General features: G+C 45.2%; 1 protein-coding gene across 1 annotated transcript in view; it reads right to left on the bottom strand.

Annotated features, from left to right (window-relative positions):
* Window positions 1–2,726: 2,726 nt before the first annotated feature.
* UQCC1 (ubiquinol-cytochrome c reductase complex assembly factor 1) overlaps window positions 2,727–25,618 on the bottom strand; it is a 90,186-nt gene continuing 67,294 nt past the window's right edge. Inside the window, exons 8-10 of the mRNA XM_019733379.2 lie at window positions 15,974–16,051; window positions 6,298–6,411; window positions 2,727–3,341 (exon numbers count right to left, since the gene is read on the bottom strand). Of these exons, the coding sequence (XP_019588938.2) occupies window positions 3,207–3,341; window positions 6,298–6,411; window positions 15,974–16,051 (327 nt within the window). The 3' untranslated portion in view covers window positions 2,727–3,206. The remainder of the gene's footprint in view (window positions 3,342–6,297; window positions 6,412–15,973; window positions 16,052–25,618) is intronic.

Below are 25,618 nucleotides of genomic sequence, written 5' to 3'. Positions count from 1 at the left end.
GCCTGAGCTTCAATCTTAGCTTGATGTAAGAAACAGCAAATATGTATGATTTGTCAAATTTTACACAAAATGAAATTTTAGAGGCACTATTCACTATGTTGCTCAGCATTTCTCATTTAAAACCCCTATAGTACATTCTTCTCTGAAGAGTAAGGAAAACATTTGTTTCTTCTGATGAATAAGTACACTTCCTTGTATGCCACAATAGGAACTACGTAACCTTAAGGCTTTCCCGTTTCTGCCTTTGACTGCCAGGAAGCTCAGAGCGAGGTTTAATACGTGATTGCAGATTTCCTCGCTGACCTGCGGGAGGCAGTGTGACATGAGGAGAGAGCAAGGGCCCTGAGCTTGGAAGGTGTGGGCTGGGGCACTCTTGGCCACTTCCTACCCTGGATAACCTGCCAGGCCTCTCGGAGCCTTAGTCCCCTCACTTATGTAAAGTGGGTAAGAACGATGAGGATAATACCTATTTATAGGACTGCTGTGAGATAATGCATTAAAAACACTTCACAAATTACCCAAAAAGTCATATGAAAGTTGGATATTAGCAGCCTAGATTTTCTAACATGATTATTTTCCTTCTTTTCCCCCTTCCAGTACTTGCAGCTTATCTTTTAACCCTTGTTTTGTTTTGTAGTTTTATTACAACGGTGTCTTCTAATTTGCTGTGATCCTTTCTGGAAGTACACAGAGTATAAATGACAAAATTATTCCTAGACAGAAATCTCCCTGAGGGCAAGAAATCACATCCTTCACTTATTTTGTTGAGTAACAATTTATAATAGGAAAAACATGTAGCTATATAAAGAATGTTTTTGTTCCTACATAAAGGCCAAAGGAGGTACTTCATACTGAATTGTTAAAATAAGCTAAATTGTAGGTTAGACTGAGAATGGTCCAGAAAGGGGTTTTGTTGGGGTTGTACTGATAACTGATGAGTTAGTCATTCATTCCTTCTTTCATTTATTAAAGCTTACACTGATGTCTACTATGAGCCAGGCAGTTTGCTGGGAACTGGAAAAACGAAGGTGACAACCCAAACCCAGTGCCCACTCTGAAGGAGCTCACAGTGCAGAATGGGGGATGGGGACGTAAAAGAGTTGCACCAGGGACACTGTCTGGGGCAGACAGGAGAGGGGAGGGTATTTGAGGACCTGTGGCATTTCTTTAGTCAGAAAAGGGAGGGAGAGGGTCCAGGTAAAGGAACACACAGGGTAGCCTCTTCAGGTAACCCCTAGTGGTTCAGTTTGCTCAGGGAAGAAATGGGTCAGCGACTCACAAAAACAAGCAGGGGTCAAAATAAGAAAAGCCTTGTAGCCTCCAAGCAGCCTGGATTTTATCTTGAAGGGGACTGGGAGGGGGTTAGTCAGTGAAAGATGCCAACAGCCGGAAGTGAGGGCTCCGGGACACCACAGACATGATAGTCCAATGTGGCTCTTCGAAGCAGCTCCGCATACGAGTTGCAGGCAGTGTTTGATGATTACTCATCTTATGAAGACGGGACTTGACTCCCAGGCCAGGCCCATCTGCTGCTGGAAGTATTCATATAAGGGCCTGTCTGTATGAACAAGGCCAACTGGGATGTTGAGAAGCGGAATCAAGTTCTGGAGCAGGGCTGGACTAAAGGACCTCTACAGTTCCTTCCAAGTCGGAGATCCCATGATTCTAAAGCAAGCCCGGTAGCTGAACTGGGATCTGTGGCTGGGGAGCTGCTGTGGGCAGCAAATGGGTTAAGGCTCAAATAACTTTTATATATGAATTAATGTGCAGAGTTGGGAGCCAAAATCTGTTCCATTAATTTTTCCATCCATTCCAGGAGCAGTTAGGTACACACAGTAAAGTTTATTTTGGTGCATGGTATACTTCACTCCATTAAAAATAAATTAATCAGCAAATTCCTGCCTGGCTCAGCTCTGGTTTATGTAAATAGTGCCCAGCTGTAATGAGTTACAAGGTGTTATTATCTCACACACAGAGGAGGCTTCACTCTAGAGCTCCGTTCGCAACAAAAGCATCTTAAATAAACTCAGAGAAGGCGGTTTGATTTGTAATGTTTTCACAGAAGTGGGATATACCTCACCCATATAGAGTTTCTTTATATGACTCATTTTATAGCAAGTTAAATGAAGGAAGTTTGATGGGGGGGAGGGAGGGGCAATATGGTTCCCCGCCCCCTTTCTTCAAGTTAAAGAAAATCCCCCAAGAGATGACCCATACTCAGAGGGAGGAGGGGACTGGACCTCAAGCGCTCGGACCGAAGTGGCTCCGCACCACGCACTCCAGGAGTTGGGAAGGGCGTAGAAAGGTGGGCACGGGGCTGGGTCCTGGGATGGCACAATTAAGCCAGGAAGAATGTTCTCCTCTTTTCCCCAGTATCTCATATAAGGGGGGAAGCAAGAGAGGGCAGACAGCATGTTCCTCACCTGGTTCATTGGAGGGTGACAAAAGGTCCTTTTTCTTGAGGCCTCTATCCAAATGACTTGGGAGATGACAAGCCCTTGGCCATCAGAGGCCTCTGGGGCCCCAGGCGACGGGGGCTGAGAAGCTGTGGCGTGGCCAGAACAGTGACGTCTCCATGAACTGGAGGCAGAAGCAGCAGCAGAGACCCTCCTGACCCTCTCCCCATCCCTGTCTCGGAGCTGGGCGGTACTCTTCAGCTTATAGCATCTGCCACCTCAGATCTAAGTTTCTAAAAGACCCTGGAATAAAGAAGAATCATGGCAGAGTGAAGTCTCTGTTTCCTTTAATGGCCAACTCAACCTCAAGGCTCAAAGCCAGGGTACAGAGCATGGTCAACCTGTCTTGACTCAGCAGCGTTACGAACAACTCCTAGGCCACAGTGGGCCCTTGGTGGGGGTGTCGCCTTTCTAGCCTTCTCTATCCCTTCTGTGGCCTTTGGGAAACGCTGTCAACCACACGGCTGCGAGAGGGCACTTGGGAATGTGCGCTGGGAGCTCTTGCTCAGGGCTTCTCTTGAGGAAGAGGACACCCCAGAAGAGCTTCTTCCAGCACTGTACCCAACCAGGTCAGATTCCTGGGCACACACTAAGAGGAAAATCAATACAAATGGGGCCAGGTATTTGACAGATGCTGTTCGTAGGTCAGTTCAGGCCACTTTCTTCAGGGTCCTGAGCCAAACAGGCACCTCTCTCCTGGCGGTTCTTCAAAGCCAGCTGGCCAGCTCTTTCTTCAGAGGGACAAGCCCATCAAAGACCCTCGTCGTTATAAACTGGGGAATGGGGCTTCAGGATGCTCTGAGGATTCTTCTCCACCAGAGGGCGCCAGCTGACCTCCCCTGTCAGAAGCAGGTCCTCACCATTCATGGAGTCCAGGTACTGAATCTGCAACGGGGACAGCAGGAAACAGGAAAGGAACAGGGCAGGACAGACGTGAGGCGGCATAAGGAATCGGCTTTGCAAAGGAAAGCGTGGGAAGGGGGCATGAGGGAACTTCTGACTATCCCAGGCCAAGGGATGCTGGGGGCGGGGGGGGGGGGGGCACAGAGAACGAACTCTGATCTCCCAGATAAAGTCACTGGGGAAACTCTTTAGGAAATTCCCCATCATGCCTCTGATCAGACACAGACATACAAGCCCTAACTTTCAGGATTGAAAGACTTCTAGGGAGAATGTATCAGGAGGCGACATGTCCTTGAGGTAGGTGGGCGTGTGTGTGTGTGTGTGTGTGTGTGTGTGTGTGTCCATCCATTCAGAGTAGCAATGGTACCCAAGGCAAGCCAGGCCCCTTGTCTGAGATTTAAGTTTCTTTGTCTGAGAGAGGGGGTAGTAACATGCACCCCACAGGACTTACGACAAGATTAAATGACAGAACACGTGTATACTGCAAGTCACTGGAACTTTGTTCGTTTTAACAACGTACATCTCTAGTGAGCTTTGACCCCTTAGTTGGTTGGTCCTGACTCTGGTGAGTGGGTTTCATCCCTCTAGGATGGATGGCTGGGAGTTTATGCCCCTGAACAGCTCTGCAGAGAGGGGACACCTGTGACGGAGAATAGGAACGGCTGCAGGGGAGGTGTGGTCAGGCAGTTCTGCAAGAAGCAGGTGATCGAATGAGTGGCAGAGTCTCAGGAGATACAGGCCGTCTCTGGGGGGAGTCCCCAGGCTGCTGCTAACAAGGGGGGCAGAAGAATGAGAAATGCTCGAGTGGCCAGGCAAAATCTAGGGTGAGAGCTGGATCAGAGCAGGGTCAGCACTGGATCCGGAAAGATGAGGCTCCGTTTGGGGGTGAGAAGGCATTTGGAGGCTAAGGGGAGGGGGCAGGAGTCCAGAGGCCTCACCTTAGGCCTTGGGTCATCTCCCTCTTCCAAGAATTCCTTTACTCCTGGTGTTTCATCTTCAGGCTGCTGACCCTCGAACTGAACCCGTCTCTCACCCGTACCTCAGGTCTAGATGTCCACATGTCCTGCTGTCCTCCAGTGCAAGATCAACTGACCCATTACCTTCCCTAAATCCACTCCTCTTTCCAACTACTCCGTTTCTCTCCTAAGGCCACCACTAGGTGCATCTCCTGGGATAGAAATCTCAACACGACCTCTGGCTGGGTCTCGGGCCACCTACCACACCAACCAGCACCGGTGCCGGACTACAATTTGCTCAGCTTCCTGGTCTCCCCAATCCCCCCAGTCAGACTTAGTCCCTCCTTTCTTTGGCCTCCACAGCACTCTGTTCCTACCTGTGTCACCTCACAGACTGATTGATTCCATGTTAGCCTTGTGCCGGCCCGGCTCCTTGCCTCAAGGAGATGACTCCTTGAGGGCAGGACGAGGATTTATTAATCTCTGCTTTGTGAACAGTGCCTGGTACCGTAGGTGCTCTGTAGGTTTGCTGATGGAACTGAGTCCCCAGAAAAGCTCCACGCTTCCCTGAGAGTCCCATCACTGTTTTCCTGATGCCTGACGCCTGCCTCTTGCTGGGGCAATATGGAACTTCTCGTAGAGGCACTGGGATGGCAGCCCCTTCCTTTAGGACCCACAGAGAGGTCCCAGCTGTGTCCTTGTCGTGGCCCCTGGCACAAGCCCACCACAGCAACTGGAAATGTTGGGCTGGTCCCTCAGAAAACATAGCATTTGCTTTGCCAATTGCTACTCCTGTCTGAGGGCGAGTCCAGTCAACAGTGGTGAGTCTCAGAATTCTCTGTGGGTGGGGCCCTCTGGCCACAGTGCCTTCTCTCTGGCTCTGGCAGATCTGAAGAATGATCAAACAGAAGTCCTGGCTTTGGGGGTTCTCTACCCTTTGGGTATGAAGAGCCTCAGTATGTAGCTTTTCCAGCAATCAACCAGCAAGACTGGTCCTGTTGACCGTCTTCTCATCAAGAACCAGAGCCTAGCTTTCCATTTTCTGGTAGTTGGGGCCATGGACACAGGTGAATAAGAGCATAATTATGGGGTTAGGCCCCTTCAGCTCCAGGGGTCAGGTCCATGAAAGAAAGGTGTGACTCATGGGACAGCCTGAGCTGATGAGCCGTCTGGAGCAGCTGAGGCCTCCAGTGGCTGCATGAATCACCCGGCTTAGGGTTCTAGGCCAGCTGTGCAGGCTGACTCACTGGGAGACCCTGGAAAAGCCTCTATGTTTCTCTTCCTTGCCACTCAGCTCGTTCATCTATAAAGTATGGATTTCCTCTCGATACAAGATGATGGGGCAGAGAGATCACGGAGTGAATTCTGAGGAAAACTGTAGCTAAGCAGTCCTCACTCTGGAGCTTTCTCCTAGAAACCTGAGTGTCAGAAAGCCCTGGAGAGCCAGAGGGGTGAGGAATGAAGTGGCGGGACCCTACTTGACTATGCATAGCAAGTACCCCGTGGAAAGAAGCTTAAGGGGTCTGTGGCATGCTGCCTGGAACCCAGACCTGCTAGAAATCAGGAGCAGGAAATATGAGTCCTGGAGCTCACAGAGGGTACAGAGTGGGGCTACAGTGGGTGACTGCACTGTACCCCATGCCCGTATCTTACAGGACTGTGTGCCCAGGATCTAGCATAGCACTTGGCATGCAGAAGGCAATCAAATGTGTAGTGAATGAATGACTAAAAGTTTCTGAAAGCAGGAGACTACTTGGTGCCTTTCCTTCCGTTCCCATTCCCTGACCTCTTGCCTAGCGCACGGTGGATACACAGAAGGTGCTCTTCATTGGTGCCCAGTGCTGAAATAATCTGGTCAGAATTCCTTCAGACTAGCCTCTGGGAACTCAGCCTCTCAGGATCCTCTGACAGTCCAGCACCGGCAGACATCAGAAAGGACTGCTTTCCATGAGACTCTGGAGAGGAGGGGAAGGGCCACTCACCTGTTTCCTCACATATTCCACCAACAATTCAAGTTGTCGAGGGTCTTCACATTTCTGGTTGAAGAAGGTTCTCCAGAGGGCGGCAGCCAGCCCGTGATCATCTGAAAGGATCCCCTGGAACACAGAGTACAACTGGTTTTCCGAGGAGTGTGGAAGAGCCATGATACAAAAGCTGGGGATATTGTGAACCTGTCAGTAACCCAAGAATTGGCTCAGGACATTACAGATACTACAAGAAATGGAGCAGATACATAGAGCTGGAAGCGGTCTTTAGAGAGCACCTGGTCCAACTCTTCATTAAAATATATAAATACAGAGAAGAATATGAGACCCAGAAGGGCTAAGGTTGACGCAGAGATGGGGCTCATGTCTGGTCAACCCTCCCAGGTCACCGCTCCCTCTACGCCACAGCACTGCACCAAGGCAACACTTGAGAGGCTAAGCAGAGAAATAGTAGCAGCTGTGGTTCCATTGCTCTCCTCAAGGCATGGGCTCGAACTATTTTAAGTGTGTATTTTTCCCCAGGAACAGAGGAGGGCGTGGACTACACCTGCTCTACTGGGCCAAGGCTGCACATCTGCAAGGAAGCTGGCCCTTTGGGAAAGGAAACTAGGTACCTTGGCCTCAGAGTTACCCAGCTCTGGGCTGGCCATGGCTGGCCCAGCCTCTAAGTAGAGGAACAGAACAGCCTGTTTGGCAGGACTGCCATGGGTCACAGAGAGAATGCTCCGAGCCTGTGTGCATGTGTGCCTATATTGTCTCTTCCGGCACAGAGGAGACCTCTGTTGAGAAGTCCAAATATCACAGAGGCTAATCAGCAGCTGGGCCATGGACTAGGGCCATTTTCTAGCTTGGACCTCTAAGGGAGGACAGGGGGAGGGTCTTGCTTCCTGGGTAAGGGGGACTGAAGGGAAAGGCCCTGAGAAGTTGCTCGGTCCAGGTGCCAAGGTAGTGTGTGGAATGAGAAAAAGTGCTGACTGGGAGTTAGACGGCTGGAGCAAGTCCCAGTTCTGCCATTGCCAAGCTCAGAGATGGTGGGCAATTCACTAAACCCGAGTCTCAACTTTCTCATCTATAAAATAGAAATGAAAATACTTGCCCTTCTCACAGCATCCTTGAATTTATAAATGTAAGATAATGTCAAGGTGTTTTAAGTGCAATATATCAGATACAAAGATTAAGAGCTTGCTTTGGCAGGGAGCTGTTGATACAGTTGAAACAACAGTGGGATCTGGGGATCAGACCACCTGAGTGCAAATGGCAGCTCTGTCACCTGATAGCTCTACAGGCTTTGGAAAGCCACTAGCCCTTCCTGAGCCTCATGGGCTAAACAAGCATAACAATACCCATCCCACGGAGTTGTTGCAGGAATTAAGAGATAATGGCCATGAAAGGTCCTGAAAGTGGTAAATCATTACACAAAGACCCAGGACCATTTATTCGAATTATGCTGTGGGCTGGCCTCTGGGGCATCGCAGTACATGAAGTCTGGCTTTAGTTCTGCTGCCAGGAAGGGCAGTGTCCCATATGGGGTACTGACAGTTTTGTGGGAAAACAGTCCACCTGTTCCAAATGCTTCTGCTAAACACCCCTAAAATTCCACCACTTGAGAGACTGTCCTGGCACAAGGGCCGAGTCAGGAAAACCAGCTTCTTCCGGTAGATGGGGATAAGAGCCAAGGACAAGCTCAGGCACAACACCGTTTTCCGAGCTATTTGCTAACACAACAGCCTGCCTGTGTCTGAAGTGCCCTGGGCACATGCCGGAGTGCTGTTGGCAGCGACCCACGTGTGCTACGCGGGAAGGAACCGGAGTGGGAGCAGGTATTCTGAGGACTTGGAGATGAGCACAGCACAGGACAGCAGAAGCCTGGGAGTCATGGCCTGCTGTAAACACACAGCCTCACGGTGGGTGAGATGGCTGGGAAGGGGCTAACCCATGATCAGTTCCTGGGCTGTCAGAAGGAAAAGGATGACTCAAGACTCTGATCAGCAGTGATAGCAGCCTTACTATTCCAGACGGCCGGAATTTCTGGATCCTAATGACTATGTATGCCAGGAAGAACAGGTATTATTATCCCCATTTGAAAGAAAAGTACACTGAGGCTTAGAGGTTATCTAGCTAAGTGGTGGTAGAATTAGGACCAGAATGCACTGGTGAGGTCAGGGGATGGTGCCTGACTCCGGAGTGAAAGTGCAGTAAAAATGGCTGAATAAATCCACAAAGCCAGCTTCAACCTTCTTGCCACCATGCTGCTAGTAAATCAGTGAAAACAAATGGGAGACTGGTCTGAGAGAGTATAAATTTCAAAACTAGGAAGCAGGAAAGGAAAAACGGTGCGTGAGAGCCAAATATTAGGTTGCATGGCAATTTTCCCACAATCTACTAGGGTGCCTACTTGTTTTCCCTCACGATACAGCACAAGCATCCATCAGGAAAATGAAGACACCTAGGTCTAGAATAACTGAGAGGACGCCAAAGGGACTGTCCTGGCTCTGGTTAATAATTAAGGCTTTAGAGTAGCAGTTTCCCTCAGTGAAGACTGACTTGACACCACTACGTGCTTAACATGATGCTAAGAACACAGAATCACAGCAAAATGGTCTCAGCTCACAGGCAGCTTGCAATCTAGTTGAAGGAACAAAGGTAATGCACATCAAACAGCAGCACAGAATTAAATCCTGGAGAATGAGCAAATGCTAATCTGTATAAGGAAACTCTGAGGTATACTCTGTACATGGCTGGCTCATTTTCTTTTTTTTGGTGATGGAACTAATTACATTAAAAAATTTTTTTTTTCCACTGACAGTTGACATACAATATTGTGTAAGTTTCTGGTGTACAACATAGTAATTAGACATTTATGTAACTTACAAAGTGATCAACCCCAATAAATCTAGTACCCATTTGACACTATATGGTTATTATAATATTACTATATTATTTATGCTCTACTTTACATCACCATGACTACTTTGTTACTATCAATTTGTACTTCCTAGTCCCTTCCCCTTTTTCACCCACCCTCCACCCCCTTCCCAGTTGGCAATCATCAAAATGTTCCTTGTATCTATGAGTTTGTTTTGTTCTTTAGATTCCACATAGAAGCAGAATCATATGGCATTTGTCTCTCTGTCTGACTTACTCCACTCAGCACAATACCCTCTAGGTCCATCCATGTTGTTGAACATGGCAAGATTTCATTCTTTTTTACGGCTGGGTTATAGTCCATTATATATATGTATCACCTCTTCTTTATCCATTCATTTGTTGATGGACACCTAGGTTGCCTCATGTCTTGGCTATTATAATTAATGCCGCAATAAATATATGGATGTACATGTCCCTTAAAAGTAGTGTTTTGGGTTTCTTTGGATAAATACCCAGAAGTGGGATTACTCGGTCCTTCTTTGTCTCATTATAGCGTTTTAAAGTCTATTTTGTCTGGTATAAGTATTACTACCTCAGCATTTTTTTTTTCCTGTTTCCATTTTCATGAAATATCTTTTTCCATTCCTTTACTTTCAGTCCATGTGTGTCTTTCAATCTGAAGTGAGTCTCTTGTAGGCAGCATATATGTAAGGATCTTGTTTTCTGATCCATTCAGCCATGCTATCCTTTGATTGGAGCATTTAATCCATTTAGATTGAAAGTAATTGTTGATAGATATGTAATTATTGCCATTTTATCATTAATATTTTTTAGTTTTTTTCCTTCTTCTAATTGAAGAAGTCTAACATCTCTTGTAATGCTGGTTTGGTGGTGATGAACTCCTTTAGCTTTTTGTCTGGGAAAACTCTATCTGTCCTTCTATTCTAAATGATAGCTTCGCTGGGTAAAAAATCTTGGTTGTAGGTCCTTACTTTTCACCACTTTGAATATTTCATGCCAATCCCTTCTGGCCTACAAAGTTTCTGCTGAGAAATCAGCTGACAGTCTTATGGGAGCTCCCTTGTAGATAACTAACTGCTCTTCTTTTGCTGCTTTTAAGATTCTTTGTCTTTAAACTTTGGCATTTTAATTATGATGTGTCTTGGTATGGGCCTCTTTGGGTTCATCTTGCTTGGGACTCTGCACTTTCTGGGCTTGTGTGTCTATTTCCTTTGCCAGGTTAGGGAAGTTTTCCGTCATTATTTCTTTAAATAGGTTTCCAATTCCTTGCTCTTTCTGTTCTCCTTCTGGTAGCCCAATAATGCAAATGTCGGCACACTTGATGTTGCCCCAGAGGCACTCCCTCCCTTAAACTATCCTCATTTTTTTTGGATTCTTTTTTCATTTTGCTGTTCTGATTGGGTGTTTTCTGCTACCTTAACTTTTGAATCACTGATTTGATGCTCTGCTTCATCTAATCTACTGTTGATCCCTCTAATGTATTCTTTCTTTGTTATGGTATTCTTCATTTCTGACTGGTTCTTTTTGATGTTTCCTATCTCTCTGTTAAAGTTCTCTTTGAGATCAGCGAGCATCCTTATCATCAGTGTATTGAATTCTTGCGTCTGGTAGATTGCATGTCTCCCTTTTTAGTTCTTTTTCTGGAGCTTTGTCCTATTCTTTCATTTGAGATATGTTTGTCTCCTCACTTTGGCTGCTTCAGTGTTTGTTGCTATGTAGGGCTGCTATGTCTCCCAGTCTTAATAGGGTGGCCTTATGTAGTATGTGCCCTGTGGGGCCCAGTCATGAAGTCTCCCTGGTCACCTGAGGCAGGTGTTTCCCTTGTGTGGGTTGTGCGTGCCCTCCTGTTGTAGTTGAGAGTTGGTTGCTGTTTGCATGTCAGTGGAAGGGATTAACCCTCAGGCTGATTACTGGTGAGGACTGGCAGAGACTACAGCGGAGGAGCTATTGTGCAGGGGCTGACCCTACAGAGCAGGATTTGCTCTAGCAGTGCTCCAGTGCCTGCCCAGTCTGCTTTTTGGGTGTGCCGTCTGCAGAGGCAGCTGGGTGGTGCTCTGGCTCAATCTAACATTGGCCACCCAGTGTGCTGGCCTCAGGGCCTTCAGGGAGGGGCCCCACCACAGGCCAATTTCAGCTGCAACCTGTGCCGCCCGGGGCCACCTGGCATGATCCACAAAGAAATCTGCAAATGGCAGCCACCCACACTGGGCTTAGAGGTGTCTGGGAGAGGCCAAGCCTTGAAGTGAGTCTGGCTGCCAATAGTGCTGGGCTTGTGGCTGTTCAGCAAGAGGTATGGGGCATGCTGAGGCCAGATGCTGCTTGTTTGGGGTTTGTGAACCTTTAAGAGATTTTAGGAAAGTCCGCAGCATGAGTCAAGACAGGACATTTATACTGAGAAGCCACTGGAAGAGGCTTGGGTGGATCCACAAGTTGGGTGGGATGAGATCTCAGGGAATCACCAAGGTGGGGCGAACATTGTTAGCCAGGCTTATGGAGACTCAGATATGGCAGCTGCCTGCGTTTGCACATCAAGAGTGGGAGAGAGCTCAACAAAGAAAAAATGGATTCTGCCAGCACTTCTATCTGGGAGAAAACTGCTCTTCCAGCACTCGTCCTGAAGCCAGACAACTCTGTTCCTCACCCTCCCCCCCCCCCAAAAAAAAAATCTCCATATGTCCCTGGCACCTTTTGAGCTGTTGCCCCAGTGCTGGAGCTCAGAGCGAGTGAGTCCATCAGCAAGTAAGTCTGAGTGGGCCCTTTGAGAAGAGCACCTGGGACTCTAGCAGCCCTCAGTCTCACTCTGCCACAATCTCCACTGGCTTTCACAGTCAGAAATTGTGGGGACTTCTCTTCCCAGCACTAGATCCCTAGGCTGGGAAGCCTGGTGTGGGGCTGGGACCTCTCGCTCTTCCACAGTGACCTCTGCAGCTGAGATATCTCTCCCCTTCTTTTTTTTCTTTTTTTAAAAGATTTTATTGGGGAAGGGGAACAGGACTTTACTGGGGAAGAGTGTGTACTTCCAGGACTTTTTCCAAATCAAGTTGTTGTCCTTTCAATCTTAGTTGTGGAGGGCGCAGCTCAGCTCCAGGTCCAGCTGCCGTTGTTAGTTGTAGGGGACACAGCCCACCATCCCCTGCAGGAGCCAAACCGGCAACCTGTGGTTGAACGTATGCGGTCCAACCGACTGAGCCATCCGGGAGCTCAGCGGCAGCTCAGCTCAAGGTGCCGTGTTCAATCTTAGTTGCAGGGGGCGCAGCCCACCATCCCTTGCATATCCCAATTCTTAACTGCCACACACGCGTGTGGGACTAGCCTGTTCTGCCTCTCTGTCCCTCCTACCAGTTTCAAGGTGGTTTCCTCTGTATGTCCTTAATTCTAGGAATTCTGTTCAGCTAGACTTCAGGCGATTCTCAATGATGGTTGTTCTGTAGTTTAGTTGTAATTCTGATGTGGTCGTGAGAGGAGGCAAGCACGGTGTTTACCTACGCCACCATCTTGACCGGAAATCCCGGGCTCCTCATTCCTGAGTCTTAGCTTCTATGACAACTCTTCAGAGACCTTCCCAGTCCACACTACGTACGTTCCCCTTGTTATTCTCTATGACTGCATTCCATTTATAATTACTTATTTGTTTACTTGTTTACTGCCTATCTCCCCATTAGAAGGTTGGCTCCAGTGGGAAAGAACCAGACCATGTTTGTTTTATTCACCAATATACTCCCAGTGCATCACACATGGTAGGCACTTAATAAATAACTTTTAAATTGATAGATGGATGGATGCTGAAATTTAGAGTAAAAAAAAGAGATCTAGAGAGGTCAGGGAAAGCTGTGTGGGAAAGGGGGCCTTCAGGAATGGAGCATATTTGGAGAGTTACAGGACATTCTAAGGAAGATAGAATAATTTTAGTTCACTAAATATTTAGAGGGGTTGCCTATAAGGTGCCAGGCTTTGAACCAGGTCCTCAGGGTCAAAGCTGACAGACTCAGCTACCCTTTATACCTGGTTGTCGTCCAGAAGAGCCTCAATCAGGCACAGCATGTCTGTGGGGCAGTGAGGCAAATGGCCTCACTTAGAAGGCAACACATTGGCAGGCAATGGGAGTTTAATAAATGTGGATAGGACTTGTCACAATGGGGACTGTTCACAGAAGGCCTGAAGTTCCATGGAAAACTTTGGACCTAATATTGCAGAAACAGGAAGGTTCCAAAAGTGTCTAGGGTGGCGGCATAATCCAAGCAAGATTCTAGGAAAAGGGTGCTACAGAACAGCACTATCCACTTGAAATTTCTGATGATGGAAATGTTCTACAGCTGCACTGTCCACTACAGTAGCCACCAGCCACATATAGCTCTTGAACACCTGAAATCCAACTAGTGAAACAGAGGAACTGAATTACTTTTAATTTAATGAATTTAAATCAAAATAGCTGCATGTGGCTAGTACTGGACAGCACAGCTCTAAGACCTTGTGACTCCCAGTGTGGTTTGCAGAATTGCTGCATCCATACCACCCGCAGCTTGTTAACAATGCAGAATCTCAGGCCTCACTTCAGACTTGCTGAGTCAGAATCAGAATTTCACCCAGGTCTCCAGGTGATCCGCATGCATATTAAAATTTAAGAAAAACCATTCCAGAGTTGCACATTAAAATTACCTGGGGAACTTTTACAATTATAGATGCCTACCTATACCAGTTAAATTAGAACTTTTGGGGCATAGAACCCAAACTGATAGTCTAAAAAGTGTCCCAGGTAATTAGTACATTCCCCAAACTTTCCCACTCTTAAGAGTTATCTGGGCTACTTGTTGAAATACCAGGCACCACTCCTATTGATCTGCAATCTTCACAGAGGTTCTCAAAAATTAGATTTAAAAAGCACCCCTGGTGACTTGTGATCAGGCATATGTTTGTAAGGTGGCTCTGCCAAAATGGACTGGGATGGAGGACGGAGAAGACACAATTCAGAATCTCTTTATTAACACTGGTGAACAGAATCAACTACACCATCTGCAATAAACACCTCAAAAAAATGCTAATAGAGACTTATATTGCTTCAATTCTAAGCCTCATTCTTTATACACTGTAAGGTTTCTGAAGTCAGAATGCATCTCATTTAACAACTGATGTATAGATTTAAGCAGTGTTTCAACTCCCATCACACTCCTACAAAGTTCATGTTAAATTAATGATGTGTGTGGTATGCAATCTAAATTGCTCTCTTATAACTGAGGATATCTGGTGGTTTGGGAATCAGGAAATCTCAAGTTTAACTAGTGCTATGACCCTAACCAAGTCATTTAACTTAATTTTTTTTGTAAGCTTATCTCCTGGCTTTAATTATTATCTTCAGGCTGATAACATTTCCTCCAGCCTGAACTCTAAGTTTCTTACTTTCATTCTTTTATGCATTTCCTCCTTTCCTCACTCTTCACCTACCACGTGCCACGCACCATATTACCCAATAGAAATACAAACACTGCCATTACCCAAAAGAAAACCCCCACCCATCCAGGATGGCAGTTAACACTAATATAGCAAGAACTGTGGAGTCCAGGGAGGATGGAATGCGCTGAGCCTGGGGAAGTTCTGGGACTGTTTCCCAGAGGGATGATAAATCTGGAGGTAACCACAAAATGAGCATAAAAACACATGGTTTATTAAAAAGATGAGGTATGATGAATCCTGGTGGTGTGCACACAGGTGTTCATTACACCATTCTTTTAGCTTTTCTATGTGTTTGAAATTCCCATAATAACACGGGAAAAAAGATGAGACAGATGCTACAACATGGATGAAACCTGAAGACATTATATTAAGTGAAATAAGCCAGACACAAAAGGACAAAAACTGTAAGATTCCACTTATATGAGGTATTTAGAATAGTCAACATCATAGAGACAGAAAACAGAATAGTGGTTACCAAGGGCTGTAGGGAGTGGAGAATAGGAGAACAGTGTTTAATGGGTAGAGTTTCAATTTGGGCAGATGGAAAAAGTCTGGAGGTGGATGGTGGTGATGGTTGTACAATAATGCGAATGTACTTAATACCACTAAAATGTACCCTTAAAAATGGTCAAATGGTTAAAATTTTGCTATGTATATTTTTTAATTAAAAAAGGAGATAGATCTAAATGTTCTAATGTGTAAGAATGCCCAAGACATGTTCTTTAGTGAAAAAAGTGAGTTGCAGAATAGTGTGTATAGTGTTAACTCCCATTTGCATAAGGAAAATAAATATATAGGTGTTGGTGTATGGTGTATGCATGGATGTCTGGAAGGACACCCAACAGACTATTAACAGAGTTCTCTGGGGCAGGGAAGTTGGCAGGATAGGAAAGAGGCCTTCTATTTTCTACTTCAACCACTTAGGTACAGTTTTATGAATTTTCAAAATGAGTATGTACTGCTTTTATAATTAAAGCCAAAAGAGTGTGCAACTTTTCTGGCAGATGGCACTACTTACGTGTGTATGTCTTCTTCTCTCTAGGGGCACCAGGAGCTACGAAAGGGACTGATTTGCCTTTGTTCCTCCATCTAGCTCCCCACAGGCACTCAATAAATGCTGACTAGTTGAATGACCTGCCCATATTATAAAATGCTCTCTTTCCCAAGCACAGGCAAACCAGGGCACATTCATTCTATTTGCCAATGAAGATGAGGAAATAAACACTAAGCCGTAATGGCAGGCAGTGACAACCCCTGAAGGTCCAGTCAGAGGCTCTTGTCAAAACCTCTGCTGGGGAGGCCACTGTTCAGCCTAAGGCTTAGCACATGATCTTACCTCATCGTATCCCAAGATTGCTGCATAGAAATTATTTGTCATGGCCATCATGTTTTTCTTCAGGATATACGGGTTAACCTACAGAAATAAAATGGCAGAAACGAAAGTTGAAAGAAAGGAACACACCAAATAGTAGGATCTTCGGCCTTTAGCTGTCACACACTCTTAGTAGAACAAAGAGAGAGGGTCTCAAATAGGTCAAGTGCCAGTCCATCCCCATTTCCCCGATCTGTCGGGATACTCCCCAGACTGACAGCTTCTTTTAGGTTTTGATGCCAAATTACACAAAGCAGTGACTCAGTTTAATGAACTGAGCCCCAATCATGTGTCAGGTTTTGTGCTAGATCCTAAGAGCACAGAGTAGAAGAAACAGTTTCTTGACTGAAGGAGCACACAGGTTAGTATGGGAAAGCAGACATGTAAGAACTACTGTTGACTCTTGAACAACATGGGTTTGAACGGCGCCGGTCCATTTATACATAGATTTTTTTCAGTAAGTACCTGTACTGTTTCTGATCCCCAGGTGGAAGTCTGCGGATGAAGAAGGCCAAAGGTATTGATCTAGGCCATTTTATAGAGGGCACTAGAGCATCCACAGATTTTGGTATCTGCGGGGGGTCCTGAACTAATCCCATGTGGATACCGAGGGTAGTTAAGTTTTTGGGGAGTCAAAAGTTATACGTGGATTTTCGACTGAGCGGAGAGGAGGGGGGCTCAGTGTCAGATTGTTCAAGGGTCAAGGGTAATCATCCTACAATGTGTTGTCTCAAAATCTATTCCAAAAGGGGTGAACCATGAATGAATTTTAGGATAAACAGTCTCTGCTTTGGGGATTGGGGAAGAGTTCTGTAGGAGGCCATGTTTAAGTGGAACTCAGAGGAGGAGTCTGACAGTGAGGGGTGGAAGAGAGGAAGGACATCCTAGACAGAGGGGACATGGAGTACAAAGGGGCAGAGGCAGGAAAGACAATCTCGGGAGTACCAGGGAGGGTGAATGGGCAGGAACACTGGAAAGACACATTGGGTCCAGGTTAGGAAATGTCGTAAGGACCACTCAAAAGAGCTTATTGTGGTAAAAGGCCAGAAGAAGGAAGTGACAGAGGTGGGAAGAAGAGGAAGAGAGGCAGGGTTCTGAGAAGCTGAGGAGAAAGGGGAGACTGTAAGGCTGTAGAGAGTAGGGGAGAGTAAGATGGGCTGAAGTAGTAAGATCGTTACTGTTAAGAGACTATTTCAGGAATGCAATTCCAGTGAGACCGTTGAGACCCTGGTACGATTCCGCTCAGAGAAGGGCCAGCAGAGCCTTCCGAGCCTAGAGTGCAGTTCACCGAATGTCTTCAATGGGGAAAAACTTTGGCCTCTGGGAATATGACCTCCAGGAATATGCTTGAGGGTAGGACCCAGCTTTCATTCCTCTCTGGGATTCCAGCAGAAAGCCTGGTGTAATGTGTAATGTTTAGTAAGGACTCATGGAGTATTTAAACTGACAAATTTTAAAAACAAGCAAAAGTCATTTGGACCTTTCTGTGGAGAATAACAACCCTGACTGGAACCACGCCCGCCATCATCGCCTCCATTTACAGAGCGCTGGTCAAGAGCCAGGTGCTTTATGGGCAGCATCTCCTCTAACCGTCGCTGGGACGCAAAGAGGCAGATGCTCTATAGTCACGCTTTTACAGACACAGAAAACTGAGGCTCAGACGGGAGACGTGACGTGCCCTAGGTCCCACAGCAAATTAGTGATAAAGCTGAGATTAGCATCCAGGTGAGTCTGATTCCAAAGTCCGTGCACCTGACGTACCATCAAGTTTCTACCTCCAGGAGGAAAATTGTACTTTAGATCATAAATCAAAGACTGAGTGACTTAATCTCGTGGTGTATCAGTGGGCTCTGAAGAAGGGCAGAAAGGAGTAGTGAAGGATTTAGTTCAGGAAACCTGGGTTCAAGTCATAACTCTGCTACACACATACATAGGCTGTGATCTTGGGTAAGTCAAGTAACCTCTGAGTCTATTTTGTTGCCTTTTCAATGTCCTACACACAGGGCTGGTTTGAAGAACAAACGAATTAGCATGTATTCATTCATTCATTCAACAATGCATGCTGAAAGCCTTGGTAGGCTGTGACGTGCTCAGCAAATGCAAGGGATTATGAGTAAATATCTTCTGGTTTGTTTACATAAAACTGAAATCGGTTCCAATACTTTATAGTCAGGGATAATTTTCAAAAAGAAAGAATTGTGAAGCTTAAGACTGGAAAATGTGAGATTGGGTGTAGGCTGGTAGTGCAATCCATGACCTTTCCCACCCACCTTCAACCCAGGCCAAATTAGCTACCATCCTTTGTGTTCCCAAAGCTCTCTGCCTAGAGTTGCTTGGTTTAGAGTTGCTTAAGGACCTGTCTCTCCCACTAGTCTGTAAGCCACTCAAAGCACATAAGGAACTCTGTCTGAGTAATCGCAGCACCCCTGACACCCAGTCCAGGGCCTGGCCCAGAGCAGGGTTTACGACAGACATGCTGAAGACCGAATCCTTACAAGGGCCTAGCTGCCACACATAGCGTGGTCTAGCCAATGACACCCATTTGTTTGTTTCCTTTGTTTTGCTGCTTAGTACCTTCCATGTTTCTGAAATTTCAGAAACACACACTGCCCAACTTCTACTGCATCATCCTCCAGAATGGGCTGAGGTGAAAGGAGAGTCAAGGAACAAGCCAGACTAGAGTTAATTCCTTCCGTAATGTGAGGATAGGACTAGAGCCCGAAATTGTTGATACTCATTTGGGGGGCTCTCCCTACTCCCATCCTAGTTGTTCTCCTCATTGTGCAAGAATAACCAGCCACAGACGGACAATGTCAAAGGTGTCAAACACAAAGACAGGAGCGTTTCTCAGAGGTAAACATATACTGAACCTCCTCACAGAGCTGGTTTATGTGTTTCATCAAACCAGGAGACGTTAGAGCTGCAAGGGCCCTCAGAAATCACCTGGCTCAATCCCTTTGAGGAAATGGTGAACTGAGACCCCAAAAAGAGAAGAGACTTGTCCAAAGTCACACATCAAGTTAGTGTCAGAGTGAGGATTAGAACCGGATTTCTGGATGAGTGCTTTTCCTACTTCACCATCTGCAGGACATTTCCAGAGATCACCAACACATTAATCTGCAAACCTCAGTTCTTGCTTTTCAGTAAGGTCTGTTTACATATGAACACACTTACTCCTCTCGGGATGCACCTGCATTCTGGCTGGCCATTGCCCAGGAGAACGGACAGCAGGAGTGCAATTCCTTATTAGTAAGGCTCCTCTGCCTCCTTGTCCTATATTCTAACTCTAGTGACCTGTGAGCTGCCTCTCCCCCTCACCTCTAGCTGAGAGATGGCAAGCTGCCACAGCTAGCGATGGTTTGCAGATATCATCACCCAGGCTGGATTAGATCATGAAAAGGGCCCTTCCTGGAAGAGGATGGAAGCTTGATCAGTGCAGACACATGATCTGCAGGCAACAGGTGAGCGTAAGTGAGAGCAGCTTCCTGAACTACTGGACTCACCCCGCTGGGCCCTTCTAGCCAGCCCGTCAGCCAAGGGGAGCTGGATATTCCCTCTGGTGAACCTCTGTTGGGATTTTATTCTCTCACTTAAGCTTTTGTTTGCTGGTGTATAGGTTCTGTGTCCCCACTGCTGGAACATTCTACATGGAGCAGCACCCTGCCCACGAATATACAGATGGACAAACGGGAGGAGAAACTCCTCCCAGATAGTGTTGAGCTGTTTTCTTATTAAACTCTTATCCTTTCCACAATGCTTGGCTTTTTATAAAAACCCATACATACAGCACCACCACAAGGAAAAGGTTCCTTTTATATCAGTTACTCATATTTTCCCATTTATTTAAGCTATTAAAATTCATGCAGATATTTTATAAGCCATCAGGATTTGGTGACTGGTATTACTGAATGTTTAATAATAAACTAAACAGAAGAAATCAGAGGGTTAAATGATGACTGCAATTCCTGTAATGACTTAATTAAATTTTTATTGAGTACATAAACTATGATGTCATTTCTAACCAACCCTGAGCCTGCTTTCCCAGCATGTCACAGGGTGGGAGCACTCAATAGGAGGCGAGGCTAAATGAGCAGCAAGTCTCAGCTGAAATGGGGAGGGGAGCAAGGCTCATGTAACACACTCAATAAATTATCTGTTCATTTTAAACAAAGTCCATGAGTTATAATATATTTGCCATGCACTTTTTATGACATAATAAAAATGTTACCTTAAGGATTACTTAACACATACTACAAATGTTATAGCAGGGGCAGGCACAAGGGGCAAAGAAAACAAACATGAGCAGGCCAGGGACGGGTCCTGGAGTTTATGTCCCGGGGGAACAGCATAGTATATTAAAAAGGGAATGCAAAAAAAGGGAGGGGGGGGAATGCAAGAGTTCAGGGTTACTAATCAGCCGATTAATGAATGAGACAACCAACAGGGAGCACGAGCAAAGCAATAATGAATCTTGCAAAGCACATGTTTAATTAATGTAGTATTCTCAAGGAGGAATATTAGCTTTAAAGAGATGCCAGTTCATTTGAGGCCAATTCACTGCCCTTTCCCCTTTTCGTTTATGTGACTGCTTAACAGAGGAACCAGATTATGTGGATGGGGGAACTGATGGAGGATCCAGTGTAAACTCCATGAGCGCTACAAAGTTCTTCACGATCTGCTCCTGGTGGTCTTTCCTGCCTCGCCTCGTCCCAACTCCCCGCTTTTATCTCACCCTTCAGAGTAAACCCCACCAAGCTCCACAAGCATGCCATGTTCTCCTACAGTTAAGTGCGCTGCTGCTGGGACTCCTCCCCCTTTCTGTATCCACCGGGATGCTAAGTCCTTCTTCTCCTCTAACACTCAGCTTACAAATTTTATCTTCTACAAAGCTGCTTCTCTCCCCAGACTACACGTGCCACGAAAGTGATCTGAGTCCAGCAACAGGTCCCATAACTCACCGTTTACCATGTGCCAAGAACTATGCTGAGAGTTTTATACGTATGAGCTCACTTAATCCTTCCCAACAACACTGTGAGATGGGTACTGTTACGATCCCCACTTTAGAGAAAAGGAAACTGAGGTTTGGGAAGGTTAAGGTTACACAGCCAGGAAAAAGTGGGTCAAGATTAGAGTCCACAGCAGTCCGACTCCAGTGCTTATCTGTGTTGGAACAAACACCCTCAATAATGCGGCAGCCACTTTGTGTGCCCCATGCCTCAGGTAGAGGCAAGCCTAAGAAGTGCTAGTCTGGTCTTGGGTAAACACAACTCAGGGAATCCCAATCCCGATGCTAGCTAGAGATGGACTAGCAGATGGGTCCTCAGTGGCTAGTTAACTACTACCTCCGACCTCGCTAGTACAGCTGAGCCCCACTCCTGGGCAAACTAGGGGGAAATGGCGTAACTGTGCTGTGGGAGAATGGCAGGTTGGTATGGACAACACAACAACTGAAGAGCACGAACGTGAGAATAAGCTTTAAGGCTGCCAGCTTGAGGCCAGGTTGCTAACAGTAGCAGGCTGGTCAGATTTTGTTAAAAGGAATGAATGATAAAAGGTGGCTAGAGTTGCTGACTGAAGCCTAAGGAACATATCAAATTCATCATAAGGCTGAAACACAGTGCAAAAGATTGCGGGGCAGCTTTTAGTTGTCTTTCTAGTATCCAACAGTGTCATTAGCAATGCTTTGCAGAATCAACACAACAAGCCCCAGTCATTGCATGGCAATAGGCTGTGTGCACTGAACCTCGGCCAGCGTTATTTCAATTTAATGCCAGAAATTAATTCAGTGCACAGTATCATGTGAGAGACACAGAAACAGGTGAGAGTAAAAGGAGAAAAGGGAGAGACCAAATACACACGTGTGCACATAACACATTTACTGGCATTATGACTAAAAATATCTACTAAGGGTCTTTCAGTAATGATCACAAAATATAACAAATACAACTAACTCTAACTGTATGTGCGTGCATGTGCGTGTGTGTGTGTGTGTGTGTGTGTGTGTGTGTGTGTGTGTATTAGAGATGATGCATGGTTAGCAAGCAGAAATGCAGAACCAGAAGCCTTAATTTCTGAATGGTCCCAAAGTACAGGAGCCTTTTCCTCAGGTTTGGAAAAGAGCCAATCAAGAGATAGCTGGCCTTGGAAATGACAGTCATTTAGCCACTTGACAAGGCATTCACAAACATCAGTAAGTCTGTATTCACACTGAAAAGAAGTTGATGGGGTATATGAAGGTCAAACTATCATCCCAATTTAATCTTCTATTCCAGGACATACAGCTGAGAGGAAGATAACGCGATAGTCCACTCTGCTTTCTGAAGTTTTTGATTGTATCCCACATGACAAGTTTCATGCAGAATCCAGTCAGAGGGTCAACAGTGGCTTGAACAAGTCACTGTTTTAACAACAGCACTGATGGCACAAAGTCTGAAAGGAAATAATGCTGGGGGTCTCCACTGAAAATCTGTACTGATAATAATCATGATGGTAGTGGGAATAATAAGCACACATCACATTTGATTTGATAATGTTTTCACGTATATGATCTTATTTGGGCCTCACAATCATACTTTGCCCTCCAGCAGCTCATAGACTAACTGCTACTTTTGTCTTGATTCTATAAACAAAAAAACAGAAGCAAAAATGTCAAATGATTTGCCCCAAAGTCGGGACTTTTATCTCAGACAACCAGTCCCTAAATCTAGTGTCTTCTCTGTACTGTCTGTCACACCTTTCTGCTTCTGAGTCATATCAGAAATGGAGAGCCACACGAGCAAAAAGCTAAAATTGCTAATTTCGGTACTTTGGAAAACAGGAGTAAAAATCTGAGTTGTTGAAAAAGTATCCTAGAAACAAAGTAAGATTCAACAAGCTCAAACACACAGTAGCATGTCTGGACCAAAATAAATAAATAACAGGATGAAAAAAGGTTTGACTAGGTAGGCATAATAAAGTCCCAGAGCAAATCCCTGATCGTGAGCTGATAAATGAGAACTGTGAAAAAGTAATCATAATTGAACATACGAAAAGAAATGCCACCCACAAAGATCAAAAAGTGGTCTTTCCTCTACTATCACAATAGTCAAGAGTCTTTGCGTTAGCCACCACACTTGAGAATAAACATGGAAAACCAGAGAAATTTCAAGGACGGATGTCAGATAGGTATGGTCCTATTGGGTTGGCACTGATCACAAGTCAGGGCATTTGAGATTCTAGGGCCAAAGAGAAGCACCCAGAGGCTGTTCCCTGGGTCGGCCTGGTTGTGTCCATCACCGACCCCATTGGATCAGCAGATCTTAGGGGTACTCTGATACTGTCTGGGGTGAGTATCACTCACTCTCTCCGCAAACCCTCTTTAGGGTTGGGAACTACTCCCCAACTCCATATGAGTTGGCTGGCTGTGATCCTAGAACCCTGTCGCCTCAGAACAGAGATGGGCAGAGACCCAACTCATCTAATCAGACTCTCACTTCTGAGTAGAGATATCCAAAGATAAAAAGCAGCTAAAGTTGGGTTATCCCAAAGAGACTATATTAAGTTCTTATTACCAATATGAGGATCCCTAAACTTCCTTGTATCTTTCCTACCTGAGGACTGTTGTTACACGCTCCTTTCCATTCTGTGAGCCTTGCTACCCTCCAATACATTCCCTTGTTTGCTTAGGTTAGCAGAAGTCAGTCTCTGCTGCTTGCAATCAATGGATATACTGTCAATTCAATAAAACCTCTCCATAATGACATAACGAGCTAGCATTTGTTACATGCCTACCATGCGCCAGCATATGTGTTATCTCTTTAATCTTCACAATAACCCTAAAAGGGGGTCTTATAGAAAAGGCATCTTATAGAAAAGGCATCACCTCATTTTTTGTGAGCCTTTCAAATTCTCCAAAGCTTTTTTTTTTTCCTTCACATGGTTTTTAATATTGCTACCAAGAAGACTTACTTATAATATTTGTCATAATAACCTTATATTATTGATGTCCATGCACTTTTACAAATTTCAAGAAAGCTCCCTGAGTACAAGGATTTGGGGGGGGGGGGTGAGAAAGTTTGTGCACATGCTGCTGCTCTTTTTGTGGTTTTCAAATACAACTCTAGCTTAAGGAGACCCGACTCCTGTCCTTTTCAGTCTGTCCTCACATGGTCTCTGAAACCCCACACCCTGCTCAGACTAATCTCTTCCATGAAATGAGTTTCACGACCACCTCTAGTTCCATTACTGCCATCTACTATAGTTCTAGATTTGGAGTCAAAAGCAGTTAGAAGTAAAAAGGAGAGCTTCTGACTGGACAAGAACTTTGAGACTGCAAAGGTAAGAAAACACAAAGTGGGCAACTGAGCTTTCCTCTGTCACTGGTCTCTCTAACAAGATAATAGCCAACTAACTCTCTGAAGTGAACAGGTTAAACATGAACAGATCCCTGATCCTTGCCTGCTCTATAACAAATGCTATGGAAGAATAATTAGGAAACTTTCTAAGAAGTCCCTTTCTGCTCAAACTCCCAAGTTTAAGAAAGGGCTTATGCCCTACTAACACGTGCCAGTGCATGAAAGTTTTGGTCAGGCTTTGGTTTTCTGTTGTTAAATACAAGATTTGGAAAGTGAAAACAGTTTATTAGTGATCACTAATGGCCAATAATCAAGATAGAACCAATTAGCAAGACAATTTACTGAAGTATAAGCCAAAGATAATACCATTCACACCTACTAGAATGGCTATAATTTTTTAAAAAAAGAAAAAGGAAACTAAGTGTTGGTGAGGATGTAGAAAAATTGGAACCCTCATGCACTGCTGGTGAGAATGTAAAATGGTATAGTTACTGTGGCAAATAGTTTGGTGATTTGTCAAAAGATTAAACAGAGAACTATTCTCTGACTGATCCAGTAACTCCATTCCTAAGTATATATTCAAAAGAACTAAAAGCTGAGACTGGAATATGTATTTGTACACCAATGTCACAAAGCATCATTTTCAATAGCCAAAAGGTAGAAACAACCTAAGTATTCATCAAGAGGTTAATGGATAACAAAATGTGGTATATACATATTAGGTTGGTGCTAAGTAATTGCAGTTTTTGCAATTATTTAACCTTTTAAACCTCAATTACTTTTGCACCAACCTAATACAATGGAATATTACCCACCCAAAAAAGGAATGAAGTTCTGATATATGGTACAACATAGATGGACCTTGAAAATACTACGCTTAGTGAAATAAGTCAGACAGAAAGAAAAATACTGTGATTCCACTGATATGAGGTATCTAGGACAGGCAAACTCATAGAGACAGAAAATAGACTAGAGGCTACCAGTGTCTGGGGAGAGCAGAAATGGGGAAGTTATTTCATGGGTACGGAGTGTTTGTTAAGGATGATGATAAAGGTGTGGGAAGAGAGAGTGGCGATAGTTACATAACATTGCGAATGTATGTAATGCCACCCAATTGTACACTTATAGGTGGTTAAAATGATAAATATTATGTATATTTTACCACATTAAAAACAAATTCCAATTACAAACGGCTCTTCTCCTACAAGTATTTCGATCTGTGACTTAACTATGTGTATACGTATATTAAAGCCTCTCATGACATTTACCCCATTCT

This window comes from Rhinolophus sinicus, linkage group LG13 (assembly GCF_036562045.2).
Source record: "Rhinolophus sinicus isolate RSC01 linkage group LG13, ASM3656204v1, whole genome shotgun sequence".
Lineage (NCBI taxonomy): Eukaryota > Metazoa > Chordata > Mammalia > Chiroptera > Rhinolophidae > Rhinolophus > Rhinolophus sinicus.
Note: the sequence above shows the minus strand (reverse complement) of the source record. Positions and strands in the feature narration are given on the sequence as shown.